Source organism: Dasypus novemcinctus, chromosome 4 (genome assembly GCF_030445035.2).
Source record: "Dasypus novemcinctus isolate mDasNov1 chromosome 4, mDasNov1.1.hap2, whole genome shotgun sequence".
NCBI lineage: Eukaryota > Metazoa > Chordata > Mammalia > Cingulata > Dasypodidae > Dasypus > Dasypus novemcinctus.
Window position 1 is genome coordinate 28,941,423 of NC_080676.1, and position 27,652 is coordinate 28,969,074.

The 27,652-nt window shown below is 36.7% G+C and overlaps 2 protein-coding genes across 2 annotated transcripts in view; one reads left to right on the top strand and one right to left on the bottom strand.

The window, feature by feature from the left end:
- GFM1 (G elongation factor mitochondrial 1) overlaps nt 1-27,652 on the top strand; it is a 56,770-nt gene that overhangs the window by 24,793 nt on the left and 4,325 nt on the right. The window contains exons 9-17 of the mRNA XM_058295201.1: nt 710-847; nt 2,353-2,454; nt 4,023-4,079; nt 5,837-5,974; nt 6,984-7,066; nt 17,192-17,354; nt 19,295-19,439; nt 25,807-25,967; nt 27,493-27,546. Of these exons, the coding sequence (XP_058151184.1) occupies nt 710-847; nt 2,353-2,454; nt 4,023-4,079; nt 5,837-5,974; nt 6,984-7,066; nt 17,192-17,354; nt 19,295-19,439; nt 25,807-25,967; nt 27,493-27,546 (1,041 nt within the window). The remainder of the gene's footprint in view (nt 1-709; nt 848-2,352; nt 2,455-4,022; nt 4,080-5,836; nt 5,975-6,983; nt 7,067-17,191; nt 17,355-19,294; nt 19,440-25,806; nt 25,968-27,492; nt 27,547-27,652) is intronic.
- LXN (latexin) lies at nt 7,097-13,506 on the bottom strand. The gene is made up of 6 exons (XM_004454410.5): nt 13,253-13,506; nt 12,026-12,088; nt 10,722-10,899; nt 10,275-10,411; nt 7,653-7,715; nt 7,097-7,405 (listed from the first exon to the last, which is right to left on the bottom strand). Exons 1-6 carry the CDS (start codon nt 13,379-13,381, stop codon nt 7,301-7,303), a joined length of 675 nt encoding a protein of 224 aa, XP_004454467.1. The 5' UTR covers nt 13,382-13,506; the 3' UTR covers nt 7,097-7,300.

Below are 27,652 nucleotides of genomic sequence, written 5' to 3' on the forward strand. Positions count from 1 at the left end.
TCTGTCTTCATCAGCAGCACCAGGAATCTGTGTTTCTTTTTGTTGTGTCAGCTCTCCGTGTGTGCAGTGCCATTCCTGGGCAGGCTGCACTTTCTTAAATGCTAGGCGGCTCTCCTTGCGGGGTGCACTCCTTGCGCGTGGGGCTCTTTTACGCGGGGGACACCCCTGTGTGGCAGGGCACGCCTTGTGTGCATCAGTAATGCGCATGGGCCAGCTCCACATGGGTCAAGGAGGCCTGGGGTTTGAACTGCGGACCTCCCATGTGGTAGGCGGACGCCCTATCCATTGGGCCAAGTCCGCTTCCTCAAAGGTTGTTGTAAATAAATAATATAGTCTGTCCATATTTCAACTGATATTTTTGTTGTCTTTCTAATAATTGTCTTTTTTTTGTTTAATTTCTTATATAATAAACTGAACTTTTGAATAATTTAGAGATGGTTATGACATACATCCTTATTATATAAATAATTTTAAAAAATTTTCTAGTAACTTTTATTTAAGAAAAAGCAGAAGCTTCTTGGATTGTGATACAAGAAAGAGCCACAATAACCACTTAATTTATCTTACCTATATTCAAAGTTAATATTAAAATAGTGAGGTGAATTACTAAAATTGAGATATTCAGAGGTAATTGTGACGTTTTCCCCATAATTTTGATTCTTGTGTTTAATTTTTATTCTTCTTGCCCTTACCCAATCTTGACTTTTAGGCAGGTCGATTTGGACAGTTAACTTATGTCCGCAATTATCAGGGACAGTTGAAGAAGGGTGACACCATCTATAACACAAGGACAAGAAAGAAAGTGCGGATACAGCGGCTGGTTCGCATGCATGCTGACTTGATGGAGGTGAGTACAGGGAATTTGTGAGATCAGAAATCTCTCATGTGGATGAAATAGTTCTACCCTCCTCCTGTCCTGAGCCTTACTAGGAAATTACTTTTACTTGAACTAAAGTGTTTTCTTAACTTTTTTCTTCTTTCTTATTTGCATTGCAGCTCTGATCTAGCTTTGTACTCTAGGCTAAATTAGCAGTTGTTAAGAATGCTTTTTATACCACTGGTTGTGGGTTAGCTCCATTTCCTCAAGGTCGACGGTTAAGGAGGTGGGACAGTTCCCGAAGACTGAGAACACAAGATTCATCACTTTCTTCAAGAACTGTTGTTATACGGGGTATAGTAGGTATTTAGGACAGTGAAACTGGTTTCAATGGTAAGTGAGAGTAATAAATTCACTCATAATTCCCACATTGCCCAATGAATTTACTTTGCAGAGAATCTGAAATATGGCAGGCCTGAAAACCCCTCTTAACCCTAGAGCTTTTATTCCTATTATAGAAAACCCTAGAAGGCCATGTTGATGCCAAAATTCAGAGATATAAAACCCCTCAAGATCTGGCCTCAGAGATCATCTTTGGCTTATGGCCTAAATTCTTAAATGGAGTCTACCCTGGCCTGAGGTGGTCCTTAGTAGGCCTTGGCAGGAATACCAAGTGGGTGATGTTGTCCCTATTCCCATCTTTTCCCCATTTGGGTGTATATTTCTGGAGAGACTTAATGGTCTAAGCAAAATCTTAGGACATTCAGAAATTTGTGGTGGCCATAAGTCTTGTCTGTTCTGCAAGATGAATAGGCAGTCTTTCAAAATTGGGCAGCAATGCTGTTTGTGAAATAGTCAGCAGGGGGCATGGTAGAAAGATTGTGCTACTCACAGCTGTTTCATGGCCCAGAAGCTAGAAGATTATATACAGCTGTGTAACCATTAAAGTGACACACGCAGTTCCTTAAACATGCTCACCCGAGTTCACAGCCACAGCTGTTGTGAATGAACTGCCAATATAAAAGGACAAAAATTAGGAAGCTTGCAGGCACCAATGCTTTGTTCTTAGATTTCCTGTGTTTTCTTGACTGCTTGCATCTGTGGAAAACTAAGACTATTTTTAGTACAATGTGCTCCATTCATCTGCCTGTGTTTTCAAAACTCTATTTGCAGTTCTTCCTTTTATGTAGAACATATAGTACATTCTTCTTGATTGTGGGAATAACTTGAGAACCATGAGATTGTTTTCTTGCCAGATACTCTAACTTATGTCATAGCTCTGCATCTTTTTCCCATTTAAAGTAAAATCTTGTCTATTGTGATGTGGTTTAAATAAGGATCCTGCTTAAGATGTGTCTTGCCATGATCATTAGTGTTACATTGGTTCTAGCGATTCATTCTGTAGAATTGATGGTGAAAGATCCTGCCATGTTTTTGTATGTAAAATGTATTTATTGCGCAGTTACTTTTTGGTGTCCATGTCTTCTTGATTTGTATCACCTACAAATATCATTTTACATTATTTCTTTGTTTAGGATGTTGAGGAAGTATTTGCTGGAGACATCTGTGCATTGTTTGGCATCGATTGTGCTAGTGGGGACACATTCACAAACAAACATAATAGTGGCCTTTCTATGGTAAGTCATTTAATTTCTAAGCTCTTCACTTGAATTTCAGAAGTCTGTGTTTTTATGAAGTACATTTAGTACTTCAGAAAACCATGAAAGTTTTTATTCCTGGGATGTTAATAAGCCAAGTCCTCTGTGTAAGCTAACTTACTTCATTTTTCTTAGTAAAATTGTTACACAGTCCTCCAAGGTTTAGCATGGAAGGAAAGTCTCCACTGGATACACTTGGATAATGTTGTTCTGACTCCTTCACTCTGAGATCCATTTGTCCACTGTTCCCTCTAATTGATTGTTGCCACCACCATCAGGCTTTTCCCAATGGAGTGCTACTTCTTTATTAAATCAGTAGCCAGAGAGTGGACCCTTCCCTTGATCCCCTGGAGAACTGTAAGACCCAACTGTAACATTTAAGCTAGACTTGGGGATGACAGAACGTAATCATGCTAGGAAGGCAAGATGCCCCTAGACAATCTGACTTACTGCACATGGTCTGCCCTCTGGAAGTCAGAGGCCCCTTCTCATCACTGAGAGATCTTGAGGGAAACAGTACACTCAGGAAGTTCCTGCCTTTGAATTCCCCTTCTCTCCTGTAGAAGGGCAGGCCCGCCTGTATTCTCATCATGGGTTTATGAGGTGGTCTGTCTCCTGTATTCAGTAAAGCAATGCTATGAGTACATCGGGGAGAGGTAACTTGCAGCAGTGGAATTTGTAGTGGGGCTTTTACATAAGAGTTCATCCAACCCTAACAGATGAGAACTATGATAGAGTTTGTATCATATGGTGACTTGATAATTATATAATCTCGTTTTTTGTATAAAACATTCTCTAATAACTATGGTTTTACATGTTAATTTAAGACATTACAAACAATCTATAAGGAAATTTATATAATTTTTGTTTGGACTCTAGATCAGGAGTATTGTTGGTAAGGTCATCTCTAAATATTTATCATTGGCTTATGAAGGGAGTGAAGGTTGTGGAAAGTGCTCAGGATTTGAGCAAATAGATCTGGGTTAGGGTCTCACCTCTGTCCCATTCTAGCTACTGGCCTTTGGTGAAGTTATTTTATCTTCTTTCTAAGCCTTTAATGACTTTTATTTGTAAAATGGGAATAATAACACCTGTCTCTCAGTTTTGATGATTAAATGAGGTATAGATAATACCGATAATCTAGTACCCTTTCATTTCCTTTATTAGCAATTATAGTATATTTAGTTATGTGAACCAACTTGCCCAGATTGATATAGCAGATATAGCCATTAGCCAGTAAGAATTCCATGTCTTAACATTTGACTTCATTATAGTAATTATGTTAACCTAACCATATCCATCAATTTAATGGCCTTAAATGATGTTGAGTAAGTTATTAGGTAAAGTAATTTTTGTTATATTTTGGGAAGAGGGAGACCATATAAGTAGATGCTTGTATGTATTTAATGCAAAAACAGTTCAAAATATATATTAGCTAGTCTAAAGATGTTGGCTTGTGTTTGTCCTTGATTCCGTTGACAAATTTAATCTGTCCCTGACCCACACAGTACTTGAATTCTCTTCTGTTCTTTTATAAAATATTTTAGGAGTCAATTCATGTTCCTGATCCCGTCATTTCAATAGCAATGAAGCCTTCCAATAAGGTAGGAGGTTGACTTAAAGCTCAGTATATCAAAATTTAAAAAATTGAGCTCTTTTTTATTTGTTTCCACAGTGCAGATTGTATATTATGATAACCACTAGTTATATGGTTTTTATTTTCTTTTTTTATTATTGAGGTTATCTTTTTAATTTACCAGTCTGTTCCTAGTAGTAATACCTGAGTATATTTGAAGAAATGGATGGTGTTAAAGTATTCACCAGACTATGCTTTTATACCTCTTTACTACGTCCGTGGCTTCAGAATGGCAAATCTAACTTCTTGGATTCTAATAGAAAAGGGGAAAAGGGCATTTGTCCTAATTTGAAGTAAAACCCTGCTGTAAAGTTCATTGGAATACTGCATTGATTTAATTGCATCGTGAATTATATCTTCAGATTTTGTGGTAGTTAGGAAGTAATTATCTGATTATAACGTGGAAAGCCTGTTAACAAGGCTTTTATTTTTCTCATTCAAATATAACTGTTTTATAATTGGGTCTGATGTCATTTAGCTTTTTACAAAACCAAAATTACCTTGAATAGTTTCTGCTCTTATAGTGCTTGCCATTGGAATTAGTCCTGATCTTGAGCCTAATTGTTTACTTCCTAAGTTGCCTTAAATTCATAGTGACAATATACAGTATGTTGAAATTCATTCATTTGTGGATCAACTGAACATTTTGTGACCTCTTGTCATCTGGGAACTATCATTTATAAAACCTATTCTAATTTATTATCATCTGGGATATATTAACAGCTACTACTTAATCAATTTTGAGGAACCCTGAGATTTTCCAGGCTTTTTTCCTGGAAGAAAAAAGGTAATGTTGAGGTGGCAGAAATTTGAGGAAAGGTGAACCTCAGTAAGATACCATAGTTTGTTTCAAGTGCTTTGCTAAATTGTGTGCTTTTTTCCCTCTGAGAAATAAGTAGGGTTAGAAGTTCAAAGTATTCATTCCTAAATCCAGAGTTTGTGTAATACATTTCACTTGATGGTTCACAATAACAAAGGAAATCCAAAGCATTAATATCCAAAATGTGTTTTGGTATCTTGGAGTTGTTTATACATTAAAAAGTTAAATGTATCTGCTCCCTGGAGTAAACTAATTTAAATCAAAGAAGGATGTTACCGTGTAAAGCCCAGTGGTGGTGGCAAGGCTGCTTCTTGTGGAACCTGGCTAATGCATGGAAAACGCAGAAGCCTAAGAGAGTGGCCCAGGAGTCAGTCCCCAGCTTTGGGAATTAGGACATCTTTAGGGGGCCATTATTCTGCCTACTACACAGGGAATCATCTAAGTGAAATGATGTATCATACTCCCTCCAAGCAGATAGTTTTGAAAAGGAGTGTGACATTTGCCTTGCTGTTGCTCTTAGTTATCCTGCTTGAATCTACCATAGGACTTAGTAAAATTGCCGATTCCTTTGATTATGTTTATGCATAAGATTTCTAAAGTAACCGAGATTCAAATTTCTGCTTTATATTCAACCACAAATGGGCAGTTTTTGTCAGAGTAATAGGAAAGGGCTTAGAGGGGTAAGTCTTAGACTCTTGTTTTCTATCATGGCATGGAAAGAAAATTCTATCAACTTGCTGTTGCCTCTTGGCTGTGTTGATATCTAAGTTGCACATATGAAGCAAAAGGTGTTAGTTCCTAGGAACTAGATGTTGATAATTTTTTTCCTTAACTTTTGGTGTAGTTTTTTCAGAAATTTCACTGTTTGCTTAGTAAAATGTATAATGACTTTCTTTTTTTTAAAGAATGATCTAGAAAAATTTTCAAAAGGTATTAGCAGATTTACAAGAGAAGATCCTACCTTTAGAGTCCACTATGACACCGAAAACAAAGAGACAATTGTATCTGGAATGGGGGAACTACACCTGGAAATCTATGCTCAGGTAATGAATAACAAGGAAGCTAAATTGAGTTCAGTTTATTACTATGTTTTGTTAAGAGTAAAAGTCAACAATTCTCAATCTAATGGCCATAAACTAAAGGTGGTTCTTCAAGTCTTACTCTGGTTTATATACAGATATGATATACTGCTTTCTCCACTGTGTGCTACAAATTAATTATTTCTGATCTCTACATCTTTTTATTTGTAAAACATTGAGGACTTTTGGGATCTAGGTTCAAGGATTTGCAACAGGACAGTCCATCCATCCCCAGGCCCTGTAAATTGGGTCATGTAGAATCTGGTCCTACCCTGAGGGAGATAACCTGCAAGGAGAAAGCTGCTTAGAAAACCTGCCCATCGGTACCTACTCTTCAGGCCATTTCTTGCCTATTTTACTTTCAACTCAATACTGGAAAACTATTATAAGAAAAGGCATGTTATATGTATGAATAAAGAGAAATGGTATATGACTTACGATTAAAAAATATTTGTGTGATCACATCTTTAAAGCTCAGATAGTGGAAAAGCTATGACAATATATTTACATAGTTACTTTATAATAATATGTAACAATGGTAAAGGTTTAGTGGGTAGATTAATTGGAGGTAAGTATAAATCAGTTTAAATTGGAATGCATTTATATAATCTGTAAATGCAGTTTGCATGGCTTAATTATCATGTATCTAATCCTTATTAGGATTTAAGATTTATATTTTGCTAATCTATTATATTTAAATGAATGTCTCTAGAGTATTTAAGATGCTTAGGATTTTTTTTTCAGTTTACTTTTTAAATTTAATTTTACCATAAAATTATTTATAGCATTAATTTGCTTATGAAGAAAAGATTGGTTAAGTTCTGGTAAATATCACTTTACCATATGTAAGAATTGACAAGTTCTGTAAAAGAATTAAAGATTTAAGATTTTACTATATATTTTTGTGGGAAAAATACTTTATTCTAAACCTGCCTCTCCCAACCCTTCCTCCTCCCATCCCCCCCTTTTTCAGAGGATGGAAAGAGAATATGGCTGTCCTTGTATCACAGGAAAGCCAAGAGTTGCCTTTAGAGAGACTATTACTGCCCCTGTACCGTAAGTATGCAGTATAATTAAACATAAGACTGGAATTGAAACTTTATTATGGAATTTATATAGCATTATGTATTTTAACACATTTTTATACAGAGATACTTTTTATTTTGGAATCTGTATAGTTCTATACTGTAATTGAGACATGTATAGAAAATGACATTGAAGTGAAGCTAGATACCGGTGAAGACTGGCATGCACTATTGATAAGCATGTTGCACTTCATTCAGTGTCGGGTCATGGTTTATTCTGGAGTGCTTCCTTTGGCAGACGGCTATTATGCTTTACTTTAGTCCCATATTGCGGATGCCAGAGAACTTGCATTTGCCAGGGAATAATCTCCTGCAAGTAAAGAAAACCAATGCCATGATAAAATTCAGAGAATACTGAAGATAACACAATTGATCTTATATTTTGTTAGTGACAAGCAATCCTTATAAAGTTAAAATTGCTACAAAATATACTTTGATGTGGTGCCTGTCTGAATTAACATGAATTCTGATTTAAAAGCCTAATAAATAAAACAACTATGCCTATAAAACTTGTCTGTTTTCAAAGTGGCATCAAATAAAGGTAAGTGATACTTTACCTGAGATGCCATGTCATGAAGTAGAATGGTGTAGTCTAATTCAATAAAGTCATCATTTCTTTGCTATGACAAAAAAATAAAGCTTGGTGTGAAAACTTTATTAATAATTGGTAGAAATGACATTTTAATTTTAAAAATCAGTTTTTATTAGTAGATGATTATAATACTTCCATTTAGATAAAAATGAAAACTGCATGTCATAATTTATTTCCATTTAGCCTGACTGATAAACTCTTCTCTTGCACTAAATAAATATTCTTTCAACTACATTTTAAATTCATGATTTTTCAAACAATCTAATTCATGATTTTTCAAACAAAAAACAATTGTTTTCAGTCTAAAGATTGTTTATCCTTTTGCTTTTTTATTTCCAAGTTAATTACAGTGGCCACTTAGCATTACAATGTCATTTATTTCAGAAACCTTAACGTTTCCATTGTTCAGAAAAGTCTTAAGGGATTAACTACTCAAATGAAGGTCTGCATTAAAGCAAACAAATTTTACAAGAGAACTTCTTTGAGAAAACTTAAAATGTGATGAATGTGGTTATGTGATTGATTTTGTAATTAAAGCTTTGATCTTTAGTGCTTATTCCTTTGGAAATGAAAAGTATATCATCAGCTACACAGAAATACTGCATCACCTTAGTAAAACCATGGCTATGAAAGCTTTGCTTAAGGCTCCTTCATGCTTATATATGATGGATTGCTAGATTCCAAGTGTTAACATAGTAGTGATTATAAATGTGGCCCCACGGTCAGATAAAAGTAGTTTTTTAAAAGTGTAATTTACTTTCTGTTTTGTATGTTGAAATAATCTTTGAAAGTACCAACAAAAAATGTCCTTTAAAAATAGTGTAAAAATCACTAAGGTTTCTTACATTGTGGATCTCAATAGTTAAAATTATACATTATAATATAGCCTGAGGCAGTGATTTTTTTCCCCCTTATTGACAGAGGCTGGTGGAGGCCAGGTAAACCCTCTTTGTTGTTGTTGAGATTTTCATTAATGCCTTAAAACTTCAATTTGGTGGGGGGCTTTCTTTCATAAAATTACTAGCACCGTCTTGTGCATATTTTGCTAAAAACATTGGTTTAAGAATCATAATTGTGATTTTATGGCCTCTATAACCTGAACCAATGAGGCCTTACTATCCCTATAGCAATGTTGTAACCAAGGTCAGTGTCTGTGAAAATGCATTAAGAAAAGTTGCTTTATTTCCCAAAATGCCCATTCATATTTGTTAGGTAGTTGGCACCACTCTGAGTATTGTAATTGGGTGTCTTGCCCTCCAGCGGCTATAGGCATATATCTAACAATGTTGCAAAAGCCTTTGGAGAAAAGATACTCCAGCTGCCTTGCAGTTTGTTGCCAACAAGCTGAACAAGTCAACTGAAATCTTTTTCTTTTCTGGAACTGACTGAAAGTGTTTGTTGCGATTTCTTTGTACTGTTTTTCTTTAGATACTAATTGGATTTTTTTTTCTCCTTTTTATCCTCTTAGCAAAGCTAAAATCAAAGAATTTATTCTTACCCCTCTCTAAGGTATAAATGAAGCAGTTCTAAATAGTCATCAATCAGATTTAAGAAAGCATAAAGGTAGGAACAAGTAAAATATGAAGTTGTAAATTATGACTAAATGAGTTATCAAAGAAATTCAGATAAAGCTAGCTAAAGAATAAGTAGTACAACTATTTTAGAGACAGTACAGCAAGTTTCACTAAGACCAAGAAGCTAATATTTTTGTTCAGGCCAACTGCTGGGGAAAAATGCCAGTTGTGTCTCTGGGTAGCTGTGGGATCACCATTTCAGTAGAGGGGAAAAAAGCAGAGATGATTTCAGCATTGTATGACTATAGAAATTTGAACACAAAACTTCACGTTGTTAAAGCAAATAATCATGTTAAGCACAAAACTTAATGCCAAATTCCAACTCAAGACTTCACTCTGTTGAAAACTGCAAGAAGTGACAAAAAGGAACAGAAATCCAGGCCAGGAAAAAATAGTCTAAATTCACTATCAAATAACCAGCTTTGTTTATGACTACCACAAAAACTGGCACTAAGAATCTTTGTATAGGAGATTAATGATGGGGACATTCTTTAGAAGTATATAGTGGAACTAAGATTCTTCTGTTTCCTTCTACTTAAACCTTTTTCCTCTAGAAGGGGATTTGAGTAAAGCATCGTAGTCAGATTGGACTTGCCTAACATGAAAGGTTAAGAACTAGTATTACTCTGGTACCATTCAAAAGTGCAATCTGGAAATTACTTATCAGTAGAAAGTGTTTGATCAAAATCCTTGGCTTTGACTTGCTACTGTTACGCTGCCTAGTCATCAGCAGGGAACACAAAACTAACATATTAGGTATGTAAGTTTGGGGCAAACCAGGCCTGTGGTTTGTATCTCTAAGCCAAGTGACTTTTTGGACCAGCTGCTGTTGCTCTGGATTCTTTCTACAACTGTTCACCTTCTCTAGCCTTGATTGTAACTGACCTCTCCTTCAAAATACCGGGTTCATTATTTGAAGTACAAAATGACTCAAGGGTCCAATCCTTAATGATAAATAACACTTTCCACAATTATTAACCCTGTTAATAGTAATATTTATAGAAGTGACTTACCACTTGCTTGACAGTTTGAATTTTTGCCATGTTATACCATGTATTTTCAGTAGAATTCTGCCATACTATATAACCACAGGCAACCCATGCCAAATGGCGAACTGGCTTCATTTCTGGAGATACATTTCCAAAATTGTCTGGTGGGGGAAATATTTATATGATTAATGTAATTATTTCATATATACAGTACCAACCTTTCCAAAAAGATCTAAATTATAAGTCACATCTTAGTTTCTTTCAGATGTGTGCAAGAAAATAATTTAATTCAGCCATGGCTCTATAAAGTCCAGGGCCTCTTTTTGTTGAATTAGATTGCTAATGAATAATTCTGCAAAAGCCAGTATATTTCCAAGATAAAGTTAACATCTAAAATTTTGAGCATAGATAATTGAGATTGAGTTTAAAGTTAAAAAAAAAAAATTATTTTCCCATGCCGTATTTATTTACCTGGAATATTTTGTGCTTCTAGTGGTTTCTTCATGGACTTGAGTCTTTGATAAAATGTAGTATCTTCTGCATCTGGGTTCTTTCCAATTTCTCCTTCAAATGTGAAATTGACTTCTGGTGCAGTATCTTGTCCCACTGGAGGATAAAGTACTTCAGCTGTGCAGTTCACTGTTACTTGCTATTTGAGACAGTTTTTCAAAAATACAGATGGCCATCCATTACTAATTATCATTCTTTGAGATATATAATTTAAAGTACTGCCCGTAATAGTATTCCATCAGATCTGACTTCAGAGTGCCTAGTTCCATAGGTATCGAATTAGACTTGTCCTACTAGAACCTTTCTAGAAGTATCATTTAAATGTCCTAAAATAGATATAACTAATCTTTTAAGTCCATTTTATAATTTTGAGCCCTATTTCAGTAGTAATGGAATGTCCATTTGCAAGGCCAGATTTTAATCTTATTGTGTATACTGACCCCAAACACTGGTTACTTTTTAAGTTTTTCCATTACTCTTGCTCTGCTCCTGAAAGTGCAGAAATTCTCTCAAACCCTGATACAGCAATCTATATCTAGATGTAAACTTAAAAGACTGTAGCACATGGTTTTGCTTTGTCAAGATGGCTATCAGCTCAAATGCTACTTAATAAATCTCCGTATGTTAGCCTGCTCTCTTCTGAATTATGCTCATGCAAAGGGCAAGTTTGTTTTTTGTTTTTTGTTTAATTTCAAGGTAGTTATGGTAAAAATTGCAGTTCCTTTTAAGTTTGTCTCTTTAGTAATTTGACAGTTGCATAATTAAACAATTTTTCCCTGCCCCATTACAGAAAAATTCTTATCTGTACAGTGGTATTGGTTGGCCATTATATTGCTGAAAAATATCTGAAAGCACTTGCTTTCTTTAAGTTCTCAATCAAAAACAGAATGAGAAAGGGAGACAAAGGGAAGTGATCACGACAGGATAATACATTATTTTACTCCCTCATAATTAATTATTTTACTCCCTCATTCAAGACTGCCCTGTGGATATGTAACATTTTTAAGGAAATTGAATGAACTGAAAATATAGAGTCTGCTTTTCAAGTAGCTTAATATAAATACTTTGTGGATCTTGGACTACATAAAGATAGTAAAAGCCAACCCTTATAAGCTTTACCCATATTTTTTAGAGGCAGGGATTTCACATCAACTTAAAAAAGAAAAAGAAAAAAGTAAAAACTAATCCTGTGATTTAATCAGCAAAGATATCTGGAATATTTAGAATCAACTTTTATTTAGTAACGATGGATAGAGTTCACTTACCTTTTGGATAATTTCTTCCACAGAAAATTTAAGGTGATATTTATGTCCTTTTCCCGGAATATCCTAAAATTAAGATGTGGTGGGGAGAGAAAAAATATAATAACTCAATTCTTGTAGTGTTGGGGCTTGGTTGGTGGGGAGTTTAGAGACTTTGACTTGAAAAAGGCATGTTACCATGAATGTAACATCTAATTCAGAAAGTCCTATGTCAGGTTTATTTTGGATGCAAACAAATGGGTTCGATAAAAGCATACAAATAAAATATAGAGTCTGCATAACTCACCTTCAAGTACCAGACGACTTTAGCTTCTGGTTATGTGATCCTAAATTCTCTACATAAGATATTTTGAAACAGTTTTTAATTCTAAAGGCAAGTAAGATACATCCTTGAAAAAATGTCTTTTATAAAGGTCTGTTTACCCTCTAAGTAGTGTTCAGTGAAGGTGATTCTCTTGAGGCAGATTAGCTGCAAAGTGTTTGGAATATTGTTTTTACTTGTGTATTAGTGGACCTGCAAAATGACACTTGAACAAGTTTTATAATTGTAAGAGAAACGTTTAGGTATTTCATTTTTAAATCAAGATACTGATTGAAGGTTTATACTTATGTTGTGTTAACTGCAGTTTCAGAACAACGTCCATTTATCTGGTACAGTTTGAAAATAGCATCCAGTCTCTGTCAGGTCTTACAGTCTGTTCACAGTTGAAATTGTCATATAAATAAGGGATACTATCCTACCCATTAGATTTTAGTAAAATAGAGACAAACTAGTTAGTGATTGCTGAGGCACTATTTTAACACCTGAGCCAGAGGCAGCCCATCATTTCAGGTAGCGGCGGTGACGTTCGGGTAGGTAAAGGAAGCTATCCTGTACAATGCCTCTCGGACTTTGGTTGTCAGTTTCACTTGCGTGCTCTTCCTCTTCGCTGAGTCAAAATCTTAAAGTTTGGGAGTGGGGATTCGTTTGGAAGACGGGCGTTTTGATGGTCCAGACTGTAACAGTCTGTCTGTATACACTGTGCCCATGTGTCTGCCTTGCCTTGAAACTTGAAAACAACCACCTCGGGCTGTCCCCTGAGACTGGAGTGTAGGCTCTCCCCTAGGAATGCGAGTTCTAAAGCGGGGCGGGGTGGGCTACGCTCGGCGCGAGGCTGAGACCTCGGCGCGTGCAGGGAAGGAGAGCCCACCGGAGCCCACGCCTGCCCGCCGCCCCCGCCGCGGACTCACCTCCATGCTGGCTTGTTGGACCGTGTGCACCAGAAACACCTTGTGGGGGGTCCCCTGCTGGTAGTTTATGCAGTTCACCGCCACCGAGGCCGCCCTGGAGGCTGGGAAGTGCGTCGGGTTGATCTCCATTCTGGGTGAGCGACGCTGGGGCGACCGCGGGATGGCTCTGGTTTAAGAGGGCCGGGCCGGGACTCGCGTCCGGCCTGCTGCCGGGTGGCCGGGGCGGAGGAGCCGGCACGCCCTGCTGGGCTGGGCTGGGCTGGGGCGGGTCCCGAGCTGCAGCGCCCCGCCGCCCGCCTGCGTCCCCTGCCGACTCCGGAAGCCGCGGTGGAGAGCCCGGCGCCCGCGCCTGCCAGCGCCGCCCCGCCCTTGGTCGCCGGCTGTTCTCCGGGTCTATTTTGCTGAAGGAGATGCTTGGCCACTATTCAGGCGACAGAGAGTTGTTGGGCTAGGCCAGCGGGGGCTTCATCCTTCCTTTTATTAACTTTTACAAAAGCGCGGAGACGGCCAATGGCCTTTGACGTTATAGGGCGTCTCCTCTGGAGCCTCCAGTTTCCTCCCAGTGGAGGGGAAGGAGAGTCTGGTTGCTTCACTTGCAGCTGGGAGCACAGCTTCCTTAAACACCGCCCGCAGTGTTCAGCACGGTTTACGGGGCAAAGGTGCTCCAGTTAGTGATTAGATTCCTTCTTTCCCCTTTCCCTTGTGGAAATCCAGGAAACAGACTTGCTCATCTTTAACTTTCTGTGGGGCTGCGGGAGTTCTGCTTGAGTCAGGGTATGAGAGGCTGCAAATTAAAATATTAATTTGGGGGATTATATACTTTGCTTCACGAGAAATAAAAAAAATATAACTCCCTCTCTTCACTGATCTTAGAAATATGAGCTCCACGCCCCCCAGAATAAATTAAAAATAATTTATGTGGAAACATATATACCATAATATTTCCTATTTAAAACATTTTTAAGTATTGGTTTTAATTATTAATACATCACAATGTTGTACTACCATTACCAGCCTCCATTGCCACAGTTTTTCATCGCTCCAAACAAAAACTCTGTACTTACTAATAGCAATAACGACTCCATTTCCTTCTATCCACCTCCAACTCCTGGTAACCCCTAATCTACTTTCTGTCACCATGAATTTGCTTATTCTAAATATTTTATATCAATGGAATCATACAATATTTGTCCTTTTGTACCTAGCTTATTTCACTCAGAAATCATTTTAAGGTTCATCCAAATTGCAGCATGTATCAGAACGTTATTCCTTTTACAGTTGAATGATATTCTGAAGTATATGTATACCTCATATTTTGTTTATCCATTTATCATTGATGGGCACATGGGTTGTTTCTACCTCATGACTATTGTGAATAATGCTGCTGTGAACATTGGTATACAAGTATCTGTTTGAGTTCCTGTTTCCAGCTCTTTTGGAGCTGGAACTCCAGCTAACTAGAAGTGGAATTGCTGGGTCCTATGGTAATTCAAAGAATCACCAAAATGTTTTCCACAGTGGCTGCACCATTTTACATTCCCACCAACAATTCACGAGGGTTATGATATCTCCACATTCTCACCAACTCTTGTTATTTCGTTTGGTTTTTAAATAATAGCCATCCTGGGTAGATGTGAAGTGATATCTCATTGTGATTTTGGTTTGCATTTCCCTAATTATTACATGCTTTTTTAAAAACTAACTGCCTGTTTAGATGTCAAATAAATAAAACTATTTTAAGAGAACCTCATTTTTCATTCCTGTATTTTGGTCCTTGAAATTTCGTTACTTAAGCTTTATGAGTGGTTAGTCATCAGTCTATTAATAGCATATCCAAACTTGAATAATATATGGATGGCCTTTATTGTTAACAAAATTATTATGGGTTTTTAGTAATGAAGCTAGTTATTTTTATTATTTTATGTAACTATGAGCATAAAACTAAGTATTTATACTTGTAATTTTGGTATGGCTATAGTCAAAACAAATGTACAAATTAGAGGTAAGAAACAAAACTATCACAATTCTGAGTACCATAAATTTTAATGTGAGAGATGATGTTTTACCAAACTGAACTGCCTCTCACAAAACGCCACTGGTCTGACAATAGAGATATGGGTTCTTTTATCTTTAGCATGCCTGCCAAGTGATGCCTTAGTTCTTCCACCTATTTCTTATCTAAACTATTGCAAAATCTGTCTTCACGTAGTGCCCTTTCATAGCTTTTGGAGTGAATGGATCATTTATACATTTATCCTTTTCTTATTAGCCTTCTAGAAAAAAGTGGTTAAGGGCATTGGTTTTGGTGTAAATCCTGATTCTGCCATTTAATGGGTGTGTCATATTGGGCAAGTTGCGTAGCTTCTCTGATCCTCAGGTTTCTTGTCTGTAAAATGGATATCAAAATAGTACCTGCTTGTGTGGAAGAATGAGTAACACAGTCCATAAAAAGTGCTTAGCATGTGCCTAGCAGTTAAGTGTTGCATTGTTTGTCACCAACTTTATTATAAATTCAGATAGGTCCCTGAAACTGCATGGAATTCTTGTTTGTGGGTTGGCCCTCCTTGCTATAATTTCTAATAGAACTTTGTGCAGCAATGGAAATCTTCTGTTTTTGTGCACATCAGTATAGTGGCCATTCTCCACATGCATCTGCTGAGCACTTGAAATGTGGCTAGTGTGAGTGAGGAACAGAAATTTTTAGTTTATTTATTTTTTAGTTCATTTAAGTTTAAATAGCTGTGATTAGTGATCACCATACTGACAGCACAGATCTAGAGTATTTTTTATATAGATGCTATATTATTGTCAAATTCAAAACAAAATTAAAAATGTTTTTACAGAGAACTCTGTATTCCTAAGAATATGTCAGCTGACCACAGTTTGGGAATCCCTTCCATAATTCCCTGGTGACTTGGCAGTTGTTTTCCCTTCTGCTTTCCTTCTCTGAGTTCTGATAGCTTTTTCCCCTCCCAGGAATATTAACTTTTCAGGATTTTGTGTACTTCCCCATCCTGACACTCTTGACCACTAGGACAAGATGTCTTATTTAAAGACATTTAATAAGGCACGATCACACTTAGGCTTTCTGTGAAATCTACCTATTATAAGATGATATGTCCTATCAGTTCCAAACCACTCAGTGATCTGTACACAAGAACACATACCCATTAATGTCCATTTACCTGCAGTTATCTGCAGATAATTCTGAAAGCAGCTAACCTCTTCCATCTTATGGTGTTGAGGAAGTTTTCACTTTAAAGGAAGAAATGTCTTGCATATTCATGAGATGTCTTTTCAATGAAAGAACCTTTGTTTACATATGTATAATAAGTATATAAAATGCTTATTATATTCCATTTATGTTGTCATTAGTCAGTTGAAGTATATCCTGACTTGTGTCCATGTAAGTATCTATGAATGGATTATTTTAGTCTTTCATCTTGTCATTATTCATTAATTATTGAGTCAGTTTCTAATGTGCAAGTAGTAAAATCAAATAGGGAACTACCTGAAAAATTAACTGTGGCTGTCAGAGCTCCTATTTTCAAGTAACTGTTCCTGGTTATGGGATTTAAGGGGAGAACTATATTCCAAAAGAAGTGGGTAAGCTCTAGAATGTAGGTTACTAGAACAAAAACCTTTGACTGCCCTTTTTATTTTAATGACTTGACTTTTACTTTATTTGTGAAATTCAGAATTGACAGAATTAAGGAAAACTGTTTATTACTTTGCTGATGTTTCCCACTCATACCCCCAAATAAAATCTGAAAAGAAAGGATTCTTTTAAAAAACAAATTCTACAATAAAGTTTTATAACGGGGCCACCATATGGTGGAAGGGAAATGATGATTTGTAGCTTTTTGTTTAAATTAAAATAGGAGTTATTTAGTTTGGGTAATTATATAATGCTGTGTTGCTTTTTCTCTGTCCTTTCAGGTTTGAGTTTACACATAAAAAACAATCTGGTGGTGCAGGCCAGTATGGGAAAGTGATAGGTATACTGGAGCCTCTGGACCCAGAGAACTACACTAAGTTGGAGTTTTCAGATGAAACATTTGGGGCAAATGTTCCAAAACAGTTTGTGCCTGCTGTGGAAAAGGTAAAAACGAAAAACAAAATAAAAAAATCTTTCTTGCATTTTATGAAATCATTTATTAGGAATCAAAGCATACTTCATTGTCTTCCAGTTTGTTTTATAGTCTTGCTTCTTTATCTGATAAGCTTTCCATCTGATTTAGAATCTTTAATTCATTAAGTTCAAGAGTTATGAATATGTGCTATGATAATAATGGGAGGTCATCCTGTTTCTTAATCATAGCTAGTTTTCACATTTCTCTTGATAAATTGAGACTAATTCATTGATTATGATCAGCAATTAAAATTTGCAGTAGTTAAGGACTTATAAAAGTTTATGTGTACTATTGTAGTAGAATCTCATTTCATAGAATTCCCAGCACCTGGGTTCTGCTATCATCTCTGCTATTTGGTTTCTGTGGTCTTTGGTAAATCACAGTGTTCAGAAGCAGTTTCTTCATTTGTAAACTGAGAGTAAAAAACTTGAACATACCCCTCCCAAAACTGAGGAGCAGAAAAGATTATGTGACAATTCTTTGGGAATTGTGAATTGTTTTGCACATCTAAGAGGTTAGTTGTATATTTGTTTTCTAGGCCACTCTCTTTAGGCTGTTGTAAACCTTTAGCAACTGTTTACTCATATAAGTTGGGTTTGGGTTCTTTTTTTTTTTTAACTTAAAAATCTTTATTAACAGCGTATAATTTTGGTTTCAATGCCAATAACATTTTTTTTGTAAGTGTTAATATATTTCATTATACTTTTGTTTCAAGGCAATATTTCATTATTTACACATTTTTCAGTATCTTCTATTTCCAAAACGAATGTAGGTGCAGTGGAGCTTAGGTATTTTTCAGCATGTATAATTTACAGTTTTGAAAATATCAAAAATATATTGTACTATATGTGTCAATTGATGGTCTCGCCAAGAAAAAACTAGCTTAAATTGAAGGAGCTCTACAAATATTTGTTAAATGACTGCATGGAAAGAATTGCAAGTTTATCAGATTGTACCCTTTAAATGTGTAGTAGAGTTTATTTTAGAGTAATTATGCCTCAATGAAGCTCTTATGATGCTTTTCAAAAATTTTTAATGAGCTTTTGTTTTTGTTTTGTTTTTTCGGAGGTACCAGGAATTGAACCTGAGACCTCATACAGGCACTCAACCACTAAGCTACATCTGTTCCCTGAAATTACCTTTATTTTTTTTAATTTTATGAGTTTATTTAACTTATTAATGTGGGAACCAATAAGGTATACCAGCCCATTCATAGGAGAATTTAAAGAACACACACACAGAGGCAGTCAAGTATGCTGAATAAATTTACAGGTAGATGCAAAATGGATCAGTACCCACATGGCAATAATCAGTTGCACTCTCCACAATGCAGAATCCATTTGCATTTCTCCAAATAGATCCTCTGCAATAGCATCAGTTTCCTATAATTTACAGAGTTGTACAATCCTGAAATTATCTTTTAATTCTAATTCTTACTGATATAATGTAACTCTATAGCTATAGCATACTGGTCTGGAAATGAGGCAAATCTGCAATAGATATATAGAAGGGGCTTGACATGTCTGTTGAATAAATGTCAGTATTGATGAAGTGTTTTGGTAGGGAATCCCTGTTGTAAACTTAAGCTCATGCTCTCTCTATAATGAGATAAGAGAGTTAAGTAATCCCTGAAGATGAGGTTATGAGCAAGTGATCATTACTGCTCTCAGCATCACCTTCAAAACAGCTCACACCTTTAAGTAGTAGCTTTTCCAAGGGGATTTCTCATCCAGATGCCACAATAATAAAATTTCACTAGTAAAGTTGTTAAACTTTTAAATACAAATTTTTGAGGAGGGAATATAACATACATAAAAATATTAAACTTCCAAATGCTGAAATGTTTGGAGGTTCTTGGTACAGTATCTGCAAGTGAAATCTGCTTATTCTAGAGTTGTATTCATTACAGGGGTTTTTTGGTGCCTGTGAGAAGGGCCCTCTTTCTGGACACAAACTCTCAGGGCTCCGGTTTGTCCTGCAAGATGGAGCACACCACATGGTTGATTCCAATGAAATCTCTTTCATCCGAGCAGGAGAAGGTGCTCTTAAACAAGGTATGCTGTGTCCTGGAACCTACTGCCTTTGTATACAGTCCTCCCTGATAGACTGTCAGAGCCTCAGTGTCTTCTCCACCCTGAGCTCTAGGAACCACACCAGCTCTAGGAACATGGTTGATGCTTGGGAAATATTTGTAGACTTTCAAAATTTAAAGCATTCTATTCTCGTAAATTATTTGGTATTTTTCATGTTTAAATTCGTACATAAGCTATAAAATCTGAGAAGACAGAAATGCTCAAAGTTATAAGAACTCTTTTAAGGGAATAAACTACAGTCATGCTATTTTTAGTGGTTTATTCAAATGTCAGGAAATCCATAAATTTGGAAGTAATTTTATCATGTATGGAAGAATATGTTTTAGGCATTTCGAAGATGGCAAAGTATTTTGAAAGAAGTCAGTGAACCTTATTCATAATGCAGACTTCTTGGCTAAACCACTAAAATTGTCAGCCTTTTCCACACAAAATATTAAGTGTGTTAAAACCATGATAACCCAGAACCGTAAGCAACTGGAAATATTAGGTTGGTGCAAAAGGAACTGTGGTTTCAGACCTTGAATTTTATATCATTGTAACTAGGCTTGAACACATCTTTATTAATCAAAATAGGAATCATTACAATCAAAACATTTTTGCCAATAAGAAATAAGTTTGCTAATTCCTGTAGCCTAAAAATCCACGCTCAGGGATTCAACAAATTCTTGGAAAGCATTTTCTGCATCCTGCTGGTTGTGGAAGTATTTTTCCTGCAAAAAGTTGTTGAGATGCTTAAAGTGGTAGTAGGTTGGAGAGAGGTCAGGTGAATGTGGCGGATGAGGCAAAACTGTAGCCCAGCACTTTTGAAGTGTTGGTTGTATGATGTGCAGTCGGGTGTTGTTGTGGAGAATTGGGCCCTTTCTGTTGACCAATGCCAGCTGCAGGCGTGCAGTTTTCGGTGCATATCATTGATTTGCTGAGCATACTTCTCAGTTGTAATGGTTTCACCAGGATTCAGAAGGTTGTAGTGGATCACACTGGCAGCAGACCACCAAAGAGTGACCATGACCTTTTTTTAGTGGCAAGTTTGGCTTTGGGAAGTGCTTTGGAGCTTCTCTGTCCAAACACTGAGCTAGTTGTTGCCAGTTATCGTATAAAATCTACTTTGTGTTGCATGTCACAGTCTGATTGAGAAATGATTCGTTGTTGTGTAGAATAAGAAAACTCTTCAAAACGACGATTTATTTGATTTTCAGTCAGCTCATGAGGCACCCACTTATTGAGCTTTTTCACCTTTCCAATTTGCTTCAAATGCCTAACGACTGTAGAATACTCAATGTTGAGTTCTTCCACAACTTCTTGTGTAGTTTAGGAGCATCAGCTTCGATGGTTACTCTCACTTGGTCATTTTCAACTTCTGATGGCCAGCCACTGTGCTCCTCATCTTCAAGCTCTGGTCTCCTTTGTAAAACGACCATTGCACTGTACGTTCATTAGCAGTTCCTGGGCCAAATGTGTTGTTGATGTTGCAAATGTTCTCTGCTGCTTTATGACCCATTTTCAACACAAATAAGCAAATTGCTTGAATTTGCTTTTTGTCTATCATCATTTCCATAGTCTAAAGTAAATATGAACAGGAAGTAATAAGCCATTAGCAAAAAAACATAAAGCAAGAAATGCACATTAAAATGATGTATAACTTAACCACACTTATTTAAGAATGTATGCAAATATCAAACAAGTTTCAGCAATGCAAAACTGCAATTACTTTTGCACCAACCCAATGTATCTGATTCTTTGAAGAGAGAAAAGGAAATGACAAAATAGGTTTGACATCAGGTTTATTCAACAAAGGAACTTCAGTTTGTGTCCTGAAGCCAGAAAGTTCATTCTGTTTCTCATAGCTTCCATATCCATTATATGGTAATTCATTAGAAATGTCCATAAATGTCTTTATTTATTATAGGGGAATTATATTTTGATTCACAAAATGTTTCAGAAAAATTTTCATCAAACAAGTTTAAAATGGAAAGTAGAAAATTAACCATAACACTTCATTTCTTAAACATTCTGAATTTCAGGATTTTATTGATTCTGTATGAATTTTGGAATTTAGGTTGTTTTGGTCTTATTTTATATTTGTGATTGGGTGTTGGTAGTGCTTGGAGGAGGAGAGGGAAATCCTTTTCCTTGATGAGGTTACTAATTCCTTATTGTATTATTTTTCCGAAACTATTTGAAGCTAAATAGTAATTTGTTTGAATTTCTCAGTTGAGAAAGGGAGATGAAATCCTTTAAAAAAAAAATGCTATGAAAAATGTAGTCAAATCTATGAACTAGAAATCCTGTCACAATCTGGAGATTGCATTAATAAGAAACAGGAAATGAAATCATAAAGAAAATAATATTTTATTAGGCATGGTTCAGAATAAAACACTTGTCTTTTATTCTCCAAGTACTTACCACTTTAATAAACCTTAAACTGACAAATTCATTGTAATCACTTTATATACCTTTTATAAGTATAGTTAAATTAGAACTCACTGATGGGTCTATGCTGATGCTTTTATTGACTGGAAATTGGTAGTTTTCCTAGAGATAGCAGTTACATTAATTCAGATAATTAATATAGTTATCAGTTGACAAAGAGCTTCATCCTTTTTAGCTGTGCTAGCTTTAAACATAAATATAAGCAAAGATGTAGCTATAAAAATATGTATATATCCATAAAATATGAATACATATCCATGAATATTAACTACACAGTTGAGTATGTACCATTTAGTTTAAAATTATTTAGTGTGTAAGTATCATTAAGTATAATTAATTGCCTGGTAGGTGTGCAAAGGAAAAGCACTAGATTCAAACTGAGTTGAGAAGTATTCTTTGCCAGATGTACCTATACAGACAATCAGGTTGCTAGCAAGAAAAATGAACTATGCTGTTTCTTCATCTGATTATTATTTCTCCATCATTGAAAAGTAAAAGAAAGAGTAAAAGAAGTTCTTGCCAAGCTCAGTAAGAAAATCAACTTTTCATACATCTACCTCCATTGGATGACATTTGAGAGTGTCAGGGTGACAATGTTGGTAAATGAGCTTTGTATATGAAGAGCTTATACATTTATACTAATGTGTGCTATCAAAACTAGAAGAAAATATTTCAAATTCTCATGTATCCTTCATTAAAAAATTAAAACGGGAACTAATCTGAGTCACATTTTAAACTTTGTCCCTTAATTTCATCAGTGAGGTAACCTAAAACTAAAATTTGAAATCAAATTCAACCTATGAATGTGACTATTGCCATTATTTTTTGTGCCTCCCCCGCTTTTTTTCAGAAAAAAACATTGTGCTTGGTTTTCCCAGAAACTATGAACTTGTAGGTAATTCTCAAAGAGAAACAAAGGCCTTGCCAGAGTCGTATGGTTATCTCATTTAACTTGACAATGCCACCCACCCCCTTTTTTTGAAGTCTCCTTTTCCATTACCTACTGGGCTTTGGGTTTGAATCTTGACTTCATTCTTACTGTATAGAAATGAGTCATTCATTTGAACTTCCCCAGGTTGCTTGGAGATTCTAATTCCAAAAATATTAAATGAGAATGTACTTGAAAACACTGGCGCATGCATATTTGGGTGTAGTGATGCTAATCCCCTTTCCCTCTGTAGTACCTTGGACCTGGCACTATGCCATGGCATCCATTCCCGAGCTAGTTTGTCTCCCCTTACGTATATTGTGCTGGGTACTTTATATGAATTACTGTATCTTACCCTCACAGTGACTATGACAGAAAATTGAGGCTCAGAGCAGTTTATTGACTTGCCCAAGGTTATAGGCTAGTTAGTGGTGGAGTGGAGAGTTAAACCCAGACCTGAGTCCTAGCCTGTGACCACTTCCTCACAGCCTCTTCAGCACCTGCCCTGGTGACATCAGTGTTACTAGTAATGGGCTAAAATAGAAACATTACCATCTCTTCCCACCAGTTTTGACCTCAGAGGCCCTGTGATGGTATTGGGATTTTTACTTCCTCTCTTGAGAAGCTGCAGACCACATTTAGGTCTGCTTTAGGAAAGATTACTTTTACAACTTGGCTGTCATGTAGTTGTTGAAAAATGGCAGAACAGGTTAGATCTGGAGTCTTGTCACACTGAAGAGGGTTAGGTAAAGGCATCTATAGGGGCAAGGTCCTTTTGGAAATAGGTCAGAAGGTGGATTTTGGTAAAAAGAGGGTGTTAAAAGGAGGGGAGCAGGGTGTGGGAATATGTAACTAAGAATTCGATAGGCCATCCCTAACAATTAAGTGATGGGACACTGATCCTCTTGTCCCCTTCCTTCCCTGTAAATCTAAACCTTAAAACCCTTTCACAGTCTAGTCTTTTTACATGACTGTCTTATTTCCTAGGCTGCCATGACAAATTACCACAAAGCACACGGCTTAAAACAACACAAATATAATGTCTCACACAGTTCTAGAGGCAAGAAGTCCGCAGTCAAGGTGTCAGTGTGGCGGTGCTCCCTCTGCAACCTGCGGGGAGAATCCTTCCTTGCCTCGTCTAGCCTCTAGTGTTTGCCAGCACACCCATGCAGTTACGAGAAATAGAGCTTCTCTACTGTCTAGAATTGATAGTCCACTGCTTTAGCTGTCCATGTAGAGCTCTACAGGCCTTAATAAATGAAATGTAGGAGTCTGGGATATTTCTTTTTTTTTTTTTTTTTAAAGATTTATTTTTATTTATTTAATTCCTCTCCCCTCCACCGGTTGTCTGTTTTCTGTGTCTTTTTGCTGCGTCTTGTTTCTTTGTCCGCTTCTGTTGTCAGCTGCACGGGAAGTGTGGGCGGCGCCATTCCTTGGCAGGCTGCTCCCTCCTTCGCGCTGGGCGGCTCTCCTTATGGGTGCACTCCTTGCGCGTGGGGCTCCCCTACGCGGGGGACACCCCTGTGTGGCACGGCACTCCTTGCGCACATCAGCACTGCGCATGGGCCAGCTCCACACGGGTCAAGGAGGCCCGGGGCTTGAACCGCGGGCCTCCCATGTGGTAGACGGACGCCCTAACCACTGGGCCAAAGTCCGTTTCCTGGGATATTTCTGTAAGTGTACTTATTCCTCTTTTTTGGAATAAAATTCACTAATTAGGACGTATTAATCAAAGGTAGATGTGAGCTAAGGAATGATTTGAGTTAGAAAATATTTCAAAGAAATGCAAGTCTGTTACATGGCTGTTTGTATAATTATTGGACTTCAGCTAATATGTCTTTAGAAGAAGTGCTTTAATGAATATATGAGTGATTGCTGATTGAAGTGATAAATGCACAACTGTGATTATACCAAATAACATTGACTGTACACTTTGAAAAAAATAAATTAAAAAAATGTGATTGTTAATTAGTATATAAAAATTGATTTCTTATAAACTATGATTACTTCAAAACAAAATACTTTCTTCATCTTTTCTGTGTTTTGCTTAGAGCCTTTATTTGGAAATAATTCAGCTAGCCTAAGATTGACATAATATTCTGCAATATCACAGCTGTAATTAAGTATGAATATATATGAGGTTTTCTTGTATTGTCTCCATGTTGTCAGCTTTTAAACATCAGCCAGCATTTTTCTTAGCAAGAAGTGTTCTGGTTATGTGGGATGAAAAATGAACATGAACAAAAGCATTGATTTTAGTGCTTAAATAGGCCTTAACATCTAGTCCAAAGTCTTTATTTTAAAGGTGAAGAAACTTGAGATCTGGACAGACTGTTTTTCCAAATAGCGTATAACTTGTTAGAGACAGAGCAGAATTTACAAACTTGGTCATCTAATTCTCAGTCAGGTATTGAATTGTTCAGCCTAGAAAAAGAAAAGACCCATCTCAGGCATGACTTTATTATTTCATGGGTATATGAAGGGTGCCCTCTGCCCCCTGTGAGCCCAATTATAGAAGGTCTATTCTTAAACAGTTAAGAGCGACTGCCTAGGACCAACAAGAAGGAATGTGTTTACTTTGGTCAAAGACCAAATGTCCTTAGCCCTGAAGATTTTCAGAAAGAGAATAAGTAACCCTCAGCTGGGTAATTTAGATGGTAAAGTACTTGATCAGATGTTGCTTTGAAATCCCTTTTATATTATTCTCTTTACTGTAATGAGTTTTAAGGATAAAAATATGATAATGAATTATTCCAGTATTAGTATTTCCATCTTATTAGCATTTCCATTTAAAAGAGTGTTATTTTTCACTAGAAAAATGAGTCCTGATCAAATATTTAATAGCATTTGTGTGCAAACCTTTGGGAGAGCACCATTTTTCTCCTTTTCATATCTCTGGTTTGAAAAGAGTTCCAGTTTGTTTAATGGAAGCTTAATAAACTAATTTATTTGTTGTTGTTTTTAACCCAGCCTTGGAAAATACAACTATGTGTATTCTTGAACCTATTATGTCTGTGGAAGTGGTAGCCCCAAATGAATTTCAGGGATCAGTGATTGCCGGTATTAACCGGCGACATGGGATTATCACGGGACAAGATGGAATTGAGGACTATTTTACACTGTATGCAGAGGTATGTACCATTGGCGACTGATGACCTTGCTTTTATTTATTTATTTATTTTTGTTTTGCTTTTCTTTTTTTTCTTATTTTTTTGTCTTTATTTTTTTAATGTTACATTAAAAAAATATGAGGTCCCCATATACCCTCCCACCCTCCTCACCCCACTCCTCCCCCCATACCAACAATCTCCTCAATCATTATGAGACATTCATTGCATTTGGTGAGTACATCTCTGATTACCGCTGCACCTCATGGTCAATGGTCCACATCATAGCCCGCACTCTCCCACAGTCCACCCAGTGGGCCATGGGAAGACATACAATGTCTGGTAACAGTTACCGGACACAACCTTGCTTTTATTAACCACAGAAGGAAATCAGAGTTAGCTTTTGTTCATGGAAATTGAAGAGCAAATTGCTGTATTTCCCTGGCTGAGTGTTGAATTTGTGGCTATATATGCAGGGTAGTTTATATATATGCAGGGTAGTTTCTATAATTTTCTTTTTTTTCTTTTTCTTTTTTTAAAAGATTTATTTATTTATTTAATCCCCCCCCCGCCCCGTTGTCTGTTCTCTGTGTCTGTTTGCTGCATCTTGTTTCTTTGTCCGCTTCTGTTGTCGTCAGTGGCATGGGAAGTGTGGGCGGCGCCATTCCTGGGCAGGCTGCACTTTCTTTCGCGCTGGGCAGCTCTCCTTACGGGTGCACTCCTTGCGTGTGGGGCTCCCCTACGGGACACCCCTGCGTGGGCGTGGCACTCCTTGCGCGCATCAGCACTGCGCATGGGCCAGCTCCACACGGGTCAAGGAGGCCCGGGGTTTGAACCGCGGACCTCCCATATGGTAGACGGACGCCCTAACCACTGGGCCAAGTCCGTTTCCCATCTATAATTTTCTGTTAGAGCAACTCTTAAGTGCAGAAGCTAAAAAGATTCATTTCACATAAGCTTTTTGTGCATTTGTCACCTTTCTGGGTGTATGGTTATCATTCTTTCTCATTATAGCTTTATTAGTATAGCTGCTTTAATATGACTGTATTATCTCTAATTTTTTGGAATATTTAATTCTCTTATCTATATGTTACCAGGTCTGAATCTTGGGGGAGAAAGTATTTTTCACATTACGTAGGCCACCTAGAAGGCTACTACTGTCATCGTATCATTGAGGTGTCCACAGGAGAGTTGTGTTAATATTTTCACAGGAAAAACACTTTTGAGTGCTTGAGCTAAGGCTAGATAGGAGGATGTAGATGAGGAGGAAAGTCTGTCAATGGTGTTAGCTGTGCTAACAGTCTGTGAAACTGGAAGATCTGGCTTCTAATTGTGACTGTCAAGTGAAATTATCATCAAATGAGGGTTTTTCACTTGGATTAAGAAATCAAAAAAAAAAGTTTCTTTTTGACTCTTAATTCTTTTAAAATCAGTAGTAGTTAGCAGAAACCCAAATCTAAAGAAATTAAATGGCTAAGGTTTCTCTGTGTATTTTTCTCAAATATTTTTCAATAAGCAATGCTGAAATATCTACTGTGCTTGTTTTCAGGTCCCTCTGAATGATATGTTTGGTTATTCCACTGAACTTAGGTCATGCACAGAGGTAAGTAAGTGTTTGAAATTTACTGCAGTGCTCTTTAAAAAACCACCCTAAAAAAATCATCAAATCTGTGAGATCCTGTCTTTGCATTTTACTTGATAGTTGTAAA